Raw genomic sequence first — 12,896 nt, 5'->3', positions numbered from 1 at the left:
AAGAAAAACCTTTAATCTGAGACACACCTCCTCATGGCAGCCTATATACAGGACAAAAGAGAAGGAAGCATTTGTTCTTTGGCTTCTTGCTTTTGGCCTTGATGACAAGTCCATTTCCTCACTGGCACTAGAGCCTACTTCTTTGGAATTCCAGTATCTAGTAAAGACCAGCTGAGACACTCAGCCTTGTAGACTGAACAACTACTAGATTCTTGAGTTTTCCTTTGGTAGATAGCCATTGTTGGACTAGATAGATTACAGCCATAAGCCACACTAACGTGTGTGTGTGTGTGTGTGTGTGTGTGTGTGTGTGTGTGTGTGTAATCATTCATTCTATCAGTTCTGTTTCTCTAGAAAACTCTGACTAATGCAAGTCTAGTCAATTTGGTTGTTGTGTAAAGACAAGAATGATACCTGAGCATATTCCCTGCGGTAGCAGAAATTATCATTCCAATTTTGAAGCTGTAGAAAGGAAGGCCAAGTGAAAGCAACCACATTTTGTAAGATATCTCAACGTCTCAGCATGAGTGCTGAGCCCTCACTGCCTAGACCAAATACACTTTTAATGTAATATGTATTTTGACAATATTGTGTTGTGGCATGGCCTTAATGACCATGATTCATTATGACCAATGGTTACCTATATGATCAATTACCTTAATGACCAATTGTTACCTATAATCCAAGGGTTTTGTGGCATGCAGCAGGGTTGGCTTTTTTTGTTTGTTTGGTTAGTTGGTTGTTTTCTTTTTTGTTGTTGTTTGTTTGTTTTGTTTTGATGCTACACCACCAAGCTCAGTATATAACTAGTCACTCCAGTTATGGTTGGCATGGAGCAAAAGAGATGTTGTGATTCCAAACTCCAAATTCTTCCCAAGAGCCAGGGAACTATCTTCCTGATATGCAGGTTTGATGGAGGAATAAAAAATTTAAAAAAGATAAATTCCTCAAGTAATTTTGATATTTACAGTTGCTATACACAGTTGTCAATTCTTAAAGATGAAAACCCTTTTCAGTAGCAAAATGTAAAGGAAATATAAAAATTTTTCATGTAGCTATAGATGGAATTCATATAAGGTGTCTTATCATTTCTTGGCAGCAGTATCCAATGCAGTGTTCTCAAATACATGTTTATATTTTGATATATTTTTATTCTGTGATATAAATTTAAACCTTCACAGGCTACACTAGATTCAAGGTCAACAGATGTATGGAAATGAACCCTAAATATGCAAAATTGAAGTATTCAGGGTGAGGCCAAGAAGTGATCATCTCAAAGACCCCCAGGATGGCTCTTTTGATCAGTCCAACATGAAACCCATTTGTGAAAGCCTTCATACAGAGGCCAGGGCAGGCTCATATGGTTCTCGGGCATCTGCACAAAAGAAGGCTGAGTAAATTGACATTTAATCTAAGCTCCTTAGGACCACAGAAATATGATTCTAAAGGTCCATAAGAGCTCCTGTTTTGACCAGTTACCCCTTCTGGTGACAGCGACATGCCACTATTTTAACACTGAGTGTGTCAGAAAATGTTCAGCATCCTACAGTGCCAAGCCTGTGCAAACAAGCTGATTCTGGGAAATGGCTTCTCCTTCAATTATCTATGCTTTGTAACAGTCAGAACCTTCTGTGAACTGGTGTTTTAAGCCACTGTAAGCACTATCAGAGTAGGAAGGGCTGACCCAGTAAGAATCTGTTACTACATTCTCAGAGCATGTGCAAGCATTCCACTGAGCTCTGTAGAAGGTAGCCAAAGCTTTTTCAGCAGGAGCCTTTAAACAAAATAACACTGTAGAACCTTACCTCACTTTTATTAAAAAGCCCTAAAAGCTGATACCCAGTGTCTGACTTGAGATGGCAAAATAAATGAATAAATAAATGAATACAAATATTTCATGTAAGAAGAGTATGTCTTCTTTAAATCATAGGAAGCAAAACAGAACAGATACAGTCAGCACTATGCAATATAAGGAAAACCTCTGGAAAACCTTTTTGCTGGAGAAAAATAAGCCTAAATTTTATTTCTAATATATTGTTTTCCAACAAGCTTTAGTCTTTAAGGACCTTGAAGGCATTACACACTTGTAATACTTTAAAACAGTCAGGGGCACCCTGGAAGAATGCCTATTCCTTCTGGTTCTGGACATCTCCCCTTATTCCATTCATCAAGGCAGCACTTGTGTTGGGCATTCATTAGGTCAGAGCCTTGTTGCCCACACATTTCTAAGAAAAAGAACTATCTGGACCACCCTTGAGGAATCTATAGTCAATGTACCTGCATTTCCAGATTGTAGCGTTCCTAACTGAAGAAGATATCCCTGCTTCTCACCTGAAAGATGCTAGTCTGTATCTATAAACAATGAGTCTACACCTCACTGTGTACATTTATGCATGCATGTTCACCAGCCCGACCATGCCTCTGCCATCCTTTTGATCAGTTGTCCCTCTCAGACAGGTGTTCACTGAATCAACCTTTCAAGGAATATCTATATTTTAATGCTAATATCATAAGTTAGGATGATATGAGAATCACTATTTGCCAACTGGTACTCAACATAGCTTTTCATTAAGCTCATTAAGGCTCTACAGGTTATGGCCACTGGGACAGAAATTATCTATCTTCTGGCTTAGATTACAAGATTCTCAAGTTGATAAGATCATATATGCATCAAGGCCACCAGGTAGATGACAAGTCACACAAGAATCTTTGATGGACTACATTTAACCTAATAGCAGAAGACAGACAAAAGGCTTCCAGCCCCTCTTTAGGTTACATTATGATTTTGTTTTGAGATAAGAAAAGCTAGGGTATGGGAGGTAAATGTCATTGTTCCAGTCTTTTGTCATGAGGTCAAGTACATACAAACTATTATACTTTTTTTTTTAATATCATAGTACTATACTCTATCTGACTTAGACTTTTCCAGCATTTGCTAGAGGCTGGGACACATGGTCATTCACCTCTATGATTTGATTGTTCACTGTGTGTGTGTGCGTGTGTGTGTTTCATGATCTCATTGAAATCAACATGACACTTCAAACCATTATGAGCTATATCAACATTGCATAAAGCTTTCTTTGTCTATAGAGAGGAAGCTATTAAAGAAAATATTATTTAGCAAAAGAAATGACATTTTAATTTTGTTTTAGAATTACATACCTTGCTGAAATTTTATAAGGACCTTGAAGCCTACAATTTCTATTTTAAGATATAAGAAGTACAGCAACAAAAAAGCCATGAATCAATAGAGAAATAGTAAAACAGAAATGCTGAAATGCAAACATTAATATTCACACTCAAAATTCATGAAGTATAATCAAAGTGTTAGGGCTATGGTTTAATTTCTATACCTTTTTATTATAAGAAGCTCAGATCATCACATTTCTTCTTAGCTTTGCTGAACAATGCTACAAATGAGCCTCATTAAACTCTTCTAATACTCTAATCTCTCAACCCAAGAATGCTCATTTATCTTTAGTTTGTAACATAACCTGTTTCTAGTCTAAATGGAGCCAATTGTGAGCCTAAATGGAAGAGTACAATGACTGAAATGGATGACCCCTGGGTTTGAGTTAACAAAACACTGTACATCACAGAAGAGTCACTAAACTTGAAAGTGAATCACTAGAAAACAAAGTGTAACAAAGAAAACATGAAAACTAAAATAAGCAGAGTGCCTGTAGTTGCTGGGTCAGTATCAGAACTCTAACTTCCATGTAACTGAAGCCTTAAAGGGAAAGGTGGAGAACGATGGTATAGGAATATAGTTGATGATATAATGACTAAATAGTTTTTAATTCATTGGAATATGTAAGTGTTCATGTGGGAGAAGGTCAGTTCTACCTTCTAATTTGACAAACTACAAAGGAAAATACGTATGACAAAGATAAGTAGAAATATATTCAAAGCAAACAAAAATGACATATATGAAGTAAGGCACAATATATGAAGAGTAGATGATTCTACAAAAGCCAGTGGACAAAGAAATAGCATGCTGAAAATCTCAGAGGAATTAAAAAGTCCTAGTCTAAGTTCAAGGCAAAATTTACCAAAAAAAAAAAAAAGATAGAAAGAAATGAAGAAAGAAAGAAAGAAAGAAAGGAAGGAAGAAAGAAGGAAGGAAGGAAGGAAGGAAGGAAGGAAGGAAGGAAGGAAGGAAAGAAAGAAGAAAAGGAAGAAGAAAGAAAGAGAGAAACAAAGCCAAGAGTGAATGTGCTGACAAAAGGCTATATTATACATAAGGCTAAAGAAAAATGTAAGAAAATGATAAATGATATCATATAAAAACTAAGTTATTAGACATGGCAAATAGGTATCAGGAATGTGGTGTGTGTGTTTGTGTGTGTTTAATGAAAAACTACACATCACGTTTAAAGCTAAAATTATAAGTGCAAGTGAAATAGATATGAAATTATCTCATTTCAAATTCACTATACAGTACATGGAGTATTATAATATGAAGTCTAGGCAGGTTGTTTAGTTGTATATTATGTAGTCCTTTTAATAAAGACTAAAAAATGCAAAGTAATGCATTAAAAACATGCAAAGGAATTGAAATACCTAAAAATATTCAAGTAAGATGAAGATAGGAAAGGAGTAGCTGGGAAATAAAAGAAAAAACAAAACAAGAATAAGTAAACAACAAATATCAAAATGATTGGTTTAAATCCAATCATCATAATATATAAAATGAATCAAATGATAATAAGAGACAGATAATACACTATCAGACTGGGTACAGATGTGAAGTCCAAATATACATTGATCCCAAGATTCATATTGTAAGCATAAAGCCATGAAAGCTGCAAACTACATGCCTAACATAAAATATCATTAGAGCAAACCTGTATTGATAATATACAGTAATAAGGAGTATTACCAGAAATAAAGAAGGATATAGGACAGGAATAAATAGAGAAATTCTTCAGGAAGATACAACAGTTATAAATGTTTGTATATTTATTAACAAAGGTTCAGAATACATGAAAACTGAAACCAAAACCAAAAAGGAGAGAAAGATTACTTTGTTTGTATTTCTCAGGAATCGATATGATAAGTATGTTCAAAGTCAATAAGGACATGTAAGATCTTCATGACACTACGGATGACAAAATTGGCATTTAGACACTACACTTCACAACTACAGCTCACGTAAAGACAGACAGAATGCTCAAGTTATATCTCATTTCTGATCTAAAAATAAGCTGAATTCTTTCAAAAGACTGCATTCCTTAAAAATGTCCTCTACATGACATATAACTATAATTTAATGAGTTGTCAATATTAATGTAAGATCTGGATATACCAACCTGTCGTCAAAACACTCTAAGGAAATGAGCAGAGTTTGAAATGATATACAACCAAACAACGTGTTTAGAAACCTGTAAGTCTGTTCATAGCAATCTGTAGAGGGATTTTTTATCATTTTAATCATTATATGTGTTAGCAGAAAAGAAATAATCAAGCTCAGTAATGTTAACTCTAACATCAGGTTAGATGTTAATAATCTACTAGTGATGTTAACTAAGTGTCTACTAATATAAGAAATGTGAGTTTATTTTTTTAAGCCAAAATCAGTAAAATACAAAATAAGAGAAAAGACCAAAGGCTGTTCTTAGTAAACATCAATAACACTGGGAACTATCCAGGAAGAATGACAAGCAAAGCCAAGAGTATGGTCTACAACCCCAGCACTGGAAAGCTGAGTTGTTTCAATTTCAAGTCTCTGGGTTACATATCTTGGTCATTCCCAAGGTATGTGACACATCCCTTCAAATAACTGGTCATGTGGCCAGTTCCAGGGGCTCCAAAAACCAATGCAGAGTATTGGCATTGCTCTTCCATATCCATAAGAACTTGATGATAAGACAATTGTTGCTGAAGACACCACGATTTTATAAGGACTTAGATAACCCAAGCTAATCCTGATTGACAGCTTCCCCCTGCTTGCTGGCTCTCACTATACTGGAAGATGGTATTCAGACTACAGGAGAAGGAAAGTCATCATCAATCTCTAAATCTGTGAATCCTACAAACCACAATTCTGGTCTGGCAAGATACACCTATGAATGCAATAATGGTGTGAATGTTATAAACGTAACCAATTGCTTTTTATTATTGGCTTTAAGACTTAGTCCATTGGAGGGAATTCAAGGCTAGTACTGTATATCTGGCCAAGAACCTGCACTTGGGGAGCTCTAGGAGTGATTCTGCTACTATTTTGCTAAATAGATATCCTATCAAGCTTCCTTGTAAACACTTCTTTCTTTGCCCGTAGATTACTGCAGTTCTCACTCCTCACCTGAGAAGTGAATTCATAATGAATCCAAAAGTTACTGAACTTTTAAAGAGTAAAGATGGAAACCTATCCATGTGGCATCAAAGGCCATTTGCTGTTTAAGTTGTCTTTGCTTCCTATTTTTCTAAGTATGATACCTAAGCAACAAGCCGAAAAGAAATAGGGAAGACCGTCTCCCCCACATCAGCCACAAATCTTGGTGTTTGTAAAAGAGAAGGACTAAGTGTCCATTGCACAAAGGAGATGGATAGTTGCAGAGGATGAAAATAGTGAGGCATTCATGGATAATAAAGTGCAGGAATATCAAAACCTTTCCATAGCCAACGCAACAGTAATACTTAGACCTCAACTGTCTATCACTTGGTTTATGCATAGCAGGCCTGTATTGGCCATCTACCTTACTGTTTCCACCTCAGAGTCATCTTTGATCCATGTCTATATTCTTTTCTCACTTCTGCTTATCTAGAGCCAGTTCTTTCCAGGTTGTCCCATTGCTTCAGGACATCGTTTTGTTTGAAGTTCCTTTTTTAATATGATGGCTCTGCTTTTATCAGATAAACCTAGAATTAAATGCTAAATGTGAAAGACAAATGGATTCCACTTTAGTCCCGTATGAGACTAAAAAAATAACGAAGAAGATAGACAGCAAAACACCTATAACACAGTGGCCCTTCTCAAATATTTAGTTTAGTTCGTACAAGCTTATTTTAGAAACACAAAATAGAGCCAATATATTTTTCGTTCTTCCCAAACAAATGAGTGAGCAGCATTTATCCATCGTGTCCTCATTCTTTACATCACACATTTATCCCTTCAGGAGATAAGGGATAATAGGAGGAATAATATGAAAGTAATAGGAGGAATGACAAGAGATTTTTTTGACAGAAAGATCTGGAAGAATTTTAACTCTTCCATATTAGAGAAGTTATTTAATCTTCATAAGCTCTGTTAATCTTACTTTCAAGTTGGTAATGGTAAACTGTAGAATTTTAAAACTGATTTATAAATATTTTTGTTCACATATATAATGCATTTGAGGGTTTTGTACATACATACAAGTGGCATTATAATGCAGAGCACAGAGGTTGGCACAGGCAAGCACTGAAAAGCCAATTTTTCAGTTGGCTCCTGTATTAAAGTTGTTCACAAAGTCTTGCCCTCAATCACGAGGCCTACTGTTCTCTGTTTCATTTGGCTCCTAGGAGTTATTGATATGTTGAGGGAGAAGATTTAAACGACCACCTCCCATATTAATAAAAGTCATCATATTTGCCAAGTGCTGTCCTTGATTATCTATTTAGAAAGAAAACACAGTATCCGAGGCTATCATTATACATCATTGTAGCAGTCACTTCAAGAAACAAGTATTGCTTTATTTTCTAGAACTTGAGGGAAAAACGTTCTGTAGAAAATATTTACGTATCAAAGAAAATACAATGGACTGAACACAAAGCCATTTATATAAGAACATCAAATGCTTTATAATGGACATTGTGTATTTTTTCAAATAGCTTTATTTCAGAAAAACATAATATTTAGGAAGTTAGCTAATAAACTAAAAGCTCACTTTATTTCATATCAGCAGCTGAACTAAACACTCCAAAAAAGGAGAAAAACTCTCAAATAAGGGAAGTATAAAATGAACCTTGCCTCATGACTCATCCTTTGTAAATGTAAGTTAAGAAATATAATGTTTAGAATGATGGGATAGCTTATTCTTTAAAAGGAATAAGGTAATATCCAGTACTTCTCATGTTGCATCCTTGTGTGTCAACATTACATGAAATATGATTCTAGCTTAGAAAAATGGATCCTGAAAGAGTAATTGCTGCTTAAGAAAATCCTTAGTTACATTTATCCTCTGAGTTATTACATAATTTTAAAAATATGAAAATGATAGAAGTCACTATAGCAAGAATCTATTAAAATGAATTGTGTGTTCTTGGATTAAGTCCACTTTTCACAAGTCTAACATAATCACAATAGCTTTGGGGATGTTATATATTAAATTCCAAAGACATAATTTGGTGAATTAAAACATACCATAAATATGAAAGCACCTGTATCTAATCAGAAAATTAATTCGATGTTACCTAATTTTTACATTAATTTGCCATTAGAGTTTTCATTGAAATACACCTTTGACAATACCTAGTATATATCTAGTGGACATACACATGATAATTTAAAATATGTTCTAAAGCACTAACTCCATACAGTTCTGTTATATTTAATTACCTTTCTGAGCAGTCTAAGCAACACATAAAAATAGTATCAACATACAGTAGGAATCTTATTTGTCATTTGACTGAAAGATTTTAGAGCATCAACTTTAAATTCTAATGTACATAATTCTTTTTCATTTTTTTAAAAAATGGAAAACCATCAATTTAGGGGTCATAACATGGTATTTTGATATAAATCTGCACAGTGAAGTATGGCAACCCAATTTTTAAGACAACTGCTAATATATACTTATCATCAAATATTATTAATTGAGCTAGTTGGGTCTTAGCAAACACCTCCAGAATGGGAAATTACCATAAGCTAATAGACCTTGATTGCAACAGTCTTTATTGTCTGTCCACACTCGTTTTGCACAAGGTGGTATAATAAAAAGCTAACTCACAAACAGAAATATCCGATGTCACACAAAGGGCCCACTATTCCCAGCCCCAAATCAATTTTTCAATAACTCTTAATGTAATTTGAGGTCTTCCATTATATAATACTCCAGAAAACAATTAAATTCTATAGTGTTTTCATTTAACCATCCAGTTAGGATTCCTTAATATATACATAAAACTCATAAAATTAATTAAAAGTAAATGAAAGCAGATGAAAGCAGTCCTTGACTCATGAGGAAACCACGGGAAACGTTTGAGACTGGATAGTCAAATATTTATGTTGCTGAGTTTGCCAACAGAGGTGGATTCTGAAGGGAAGCAACACATTCCAAATGGATCGCTTTCTTATCTTCTCATCCCATTCATAAAACGCCCTTCTGTTATGCAATGGGACCATTTATCTTGGTCAATAAACATAGACTTATGTTTAGCTCTAACCAGTTGTACATAGGGAGGAGAAACAAAACTAGTCTTTACTTAAAAGCATAACTTAGGTGACTTTTCATTTCTGAAGGAAGTAAACCCGAAGGATGTGTGATTAAAATGTGGAATCCGGTGGTACAGTGAATGGCCACCTCACCGCAGGATTGTTGGGGAAGAGGGTCCTCGAAACTGATCCAGCCAGTTAATTAGACATAGATCAAGGATGGCATAGCTCTGAGATAACTGTAAATGTTTTTGCTCTTTATCTCTGATACTAAGACTCTAATCTCTTTATCTTTTTCTTTTCCTTTCTTCCTTCCTTTCTCTCTTTCTTTCTTTCCTTCACTCATTCTTTAGACGACTTTGGGGGATACTGGCACTGACTTTTCTTTCTTAATGTCTTTAACCACGCTGAATTCGCTCTACCCAGTCCCGATGGAGAACTCTCAGTAAATTCATGTGACTGAAAATTCTCCAGTTCACACCGCTATCACTAATCCAGAAGCCAAGACCATCAAAGCCAATAAGAGATGGGCTGTCCTCACTTTGTTACCTCGGGTTTTCATTTTCCACACTCAGCCTCCTTAGGGACCACGGAAAGAAAAATGAACGACCCTATCTATCTTTCATCAAGTCCCCTGAGCGACTGGAGAAACCCTCTCAGTTTCTCCGAGACCATTCTTTCTTTGTAGACCCACCTGCATGGGCGCCTCGTGTCTCATTGTAGGCAAATGTCCTTTCTCTCTGGCTAGGACAGCGCTGGTGCGGGAGCCGGGTCAAGCGTGCACAGCCTGCGCGCTCCCTGCAACACTCTGCAAGCCTGGGGCTCTGTAGCCCGATCCAACATCAGCACCGGAGCTGTCCGCTCCTGACTCCGCACGAGCGTTCTGGCCATGAACCCCGTGAGCTTCTGGGAGTTGTAGTCTAATCTTAAGAGGCAACTGCTCACATGGGAAAATTGTGAACTACAACTCCCAGAGACCCAGCAGGTTTCCCTCGGGCTAGCCCCTCCAGCGGCACTGGGCGGTGGAAACCTCCCTTCTTTCGATTTACTCGGTTGTTATCCTTTTCAGCTTACCATTCCCTCAAAGAGCACTATCAAAAATAATACCAGTTCAACCCTAACAAGGACTTTCTTTTCACAGGATTGCTTTTGGAAGCCAAGACTGTATCTCTCTGGCTAGAAAATACAGCACTTTGTTCTGATTTCCAATACAAATGGGCTTTACCTTACCTCTATCCTGAACCCGGAAAGTTTATACGTACCCGGAGTGGAGTAGTTGTACAGTCTTATTCAACAATCACGCGGGAAAACGGCGATGGATGGCACACTCATAAGAAAAGCGTTTTATCCGCAAGACTGAATTGAGAAGATCGGCACGCAAGCAAGCGCGATCATACACACACACACACACACACACACACACACACGTCCACAAAAACCAGATTTCTGACTGAGCCTGCCAGACACTCTTTTCTGTTTACCTTTCCATACAGCTCCATTGCAGCCGGAGGTTCGGAGAGCCTCCCCACTACAAAGGAAGTGAAGGTCTTATGCAGGCAGCAGAGCACAATGGAAACGCTTGGAGGAGCAGTTTGTGGAGAGCAAATGAGGAGTGAAGGGGACAGCAGGTTTAGATGGGAGGCTTTCTTTTAGAGGGAAATCCAGAAGTCTTCTAGTGACAGCTGTAAAGAAAGGGCTGTGAGTCTCCTAGGAAGTGCCAGGGGCACCCGCGCCAGGCAGCCCCTCCCTTAGCCCTCCCAGCACACACACCACCTGAGGGCTGCAGAGCTGATAGGGCGCTGGGTTATTTACCCAAAGCAAGTCACACAAAATGAACACATTCATCACCAGAGCCCAGGAGCACCTTCACGGAATGAGCGGGGAGACCTCGATTGAGTTAGCCGGTCCTTTCTGAAACGTGTAGTTCTTCCTTTATATCGCAATCACTCTCGGTTCATAGCACGATCTTCAAGTCTCTGAACTGGACATTTATGTTCTTTTGTCAACTTCTAATGTATGAGAGGACTTGTGTCGTCCGTCGCTGAGATAAGTCTTCTCCTCTTCAGAATGCAAGCTCATATCTATCTGTGAACTCCATCTTTCTGTGATGTCAGATTTATGACACCAAGAGGCAGAGTAAAAGATGAAACCCTCATGATATTCACATACAGTCATGCAAAGGTTAGAGTCAGCTTTAAACGTCGTCTCCTTAGACAGATCAGCAGAAAGGACATTATGGAACTTAAATGTGCTGGAAACATCTCTTGGGAGTAAAAATTATTCTTCAGATTCCCAGGTCCCATCCCATGCCATATTCTACCAGCAAAAGATCTGGGGATCTACATTTCCAATACCTCCCCTAGCAGTTCTTATGCAAGTAATTCTTTGCTAAAAAAAAAAAAAAAACTACTGTTTTTAAATGATTTCTACAAAACATTTTTTCCAAAGAAACAAACCTCAGAATTTCCCTCTAAATTCTGTATATGCAACAACGATGCAGTATATATCTGATATATTAACACATGCGCGCGCGCGCACACACACACACACACACACACTGGCTGCTATCTTTCCTATTTCACATCAGCTCTGTTGTTTAATCTCTCTGTTAAAAGGAGCCAAGAGCTAAGCCAATAGTAATGGTGCTATTGGTTGTGTAAGAAATTATATTTTATTAACACTGCTTTCATGACATCCCGGCTAAGACTCACTGAGGCTTGGAAGAAGGATCAAGGAACTTCTTTAGGACTCACTACGTCCCTGGAGTCTGATTCGAATCTACAGTCCAATGCCATACCTGAGCGTCTAACCTCAAACATGATTGGAACCATATATAACCGAGCGGGAGATTTTTCTGCCTGGATGCTATTACCTCTGCCTGACCAGGCCATGTGAGCTAGCTTTGATTTCAACCTATGAAGCATCCACACAACAAAATGCTATTGATTCTCTCATGTTTCCTTTAGAAGAAGTTAAATATCCCCATGGCACTATTGATTTATTCAAAATTAAAAGGAAAATTATTTTAACTCATTCCTGCTCATGAAGTTTTCAACATTATACATAATCTATATAAGATGCCCTTGAAGCAAATATAAAATCAATGTTGATTTCTTTCCATAGCATAGATACTATTCACAACTGCTACCCTTTTAAGAATGCCAACGCTTTAGTAGCATTGTGGCAGGCACTTTGTCTATATTATTCCATTTAATTGTCAATAAGTTTGAAAGGAAACATTACAATCTCATTTTACACTCAAGAGAAGATATGGATTTTGTTTAAAGACACTGACTAGAATGATTTGGTCCAGGGTTTAAAGCTCAGTTTTAACTGATTCTAAACCAAAATCTCAAACATAGTTTTTATCAGAAGAGTTAATATTTTAAAATACCACATTTCACAATCTCTTAGAAATTTTGCTGGGCTTCGGTCTCGGTTGGTTGGGATCAAGGATGAGATTATAACGCTGTTATGAAATTGTATGGTTACTTAAAGCTTTAAAAAATTCTATATTTTAAATAACTTTTTATGATTTATT

At 36.9% G+C, this 12,896-nt stretch overlaps 1 protein-coding gene across 1 annotated transcript in view; it reads right to left on the bottom strand.

The window, feature by feature from the left end:
• Rab3c (RAB3C, member RAS oncogene family) overlaps window positions 1–10,157 on the bottom strand; it is a 200,875-nt gene extending 190,718 nt beyond the window's left edge. Inside the window, exon 1 of the mRNA XM_028784282.1 lies at window positions 10,050–10,157. Within this exon, the coding sequence (XP_028640115.1) occupies window positions 10,050–10,073 (24 nt within the window). The 5' untranslated portion in view covers window positions 10,074–10,157. The remainder of the gene's footprint in view (window positions 1–10,049) is intronic.
• Window positions 10,158–12,896: the final 2,739 nt, after the last annotated feature.

The sequence above is a fragment of the Grammomys surdaster genome, unplaced genomic scaffold (assembly GCF_004785775.1).
Source record: "Grammomys surdaster isolate TR1022 unplaced genomic scaffold, NIH_TR_1.0 99, whole genome shotgun sequence".
In the NCBI taxonomy this organism is placed as follows: Eukaryota; Metazoa; Chordata; class Mammalia; order Rodentia; family Muridae; genus Grammomys; species Grammomys surdaster.
The sequence above is the reverse complement of the archived record's forward strand: the minus strand, read 5'-3'. Positions and strand labels throughout refer to the sequence as shown.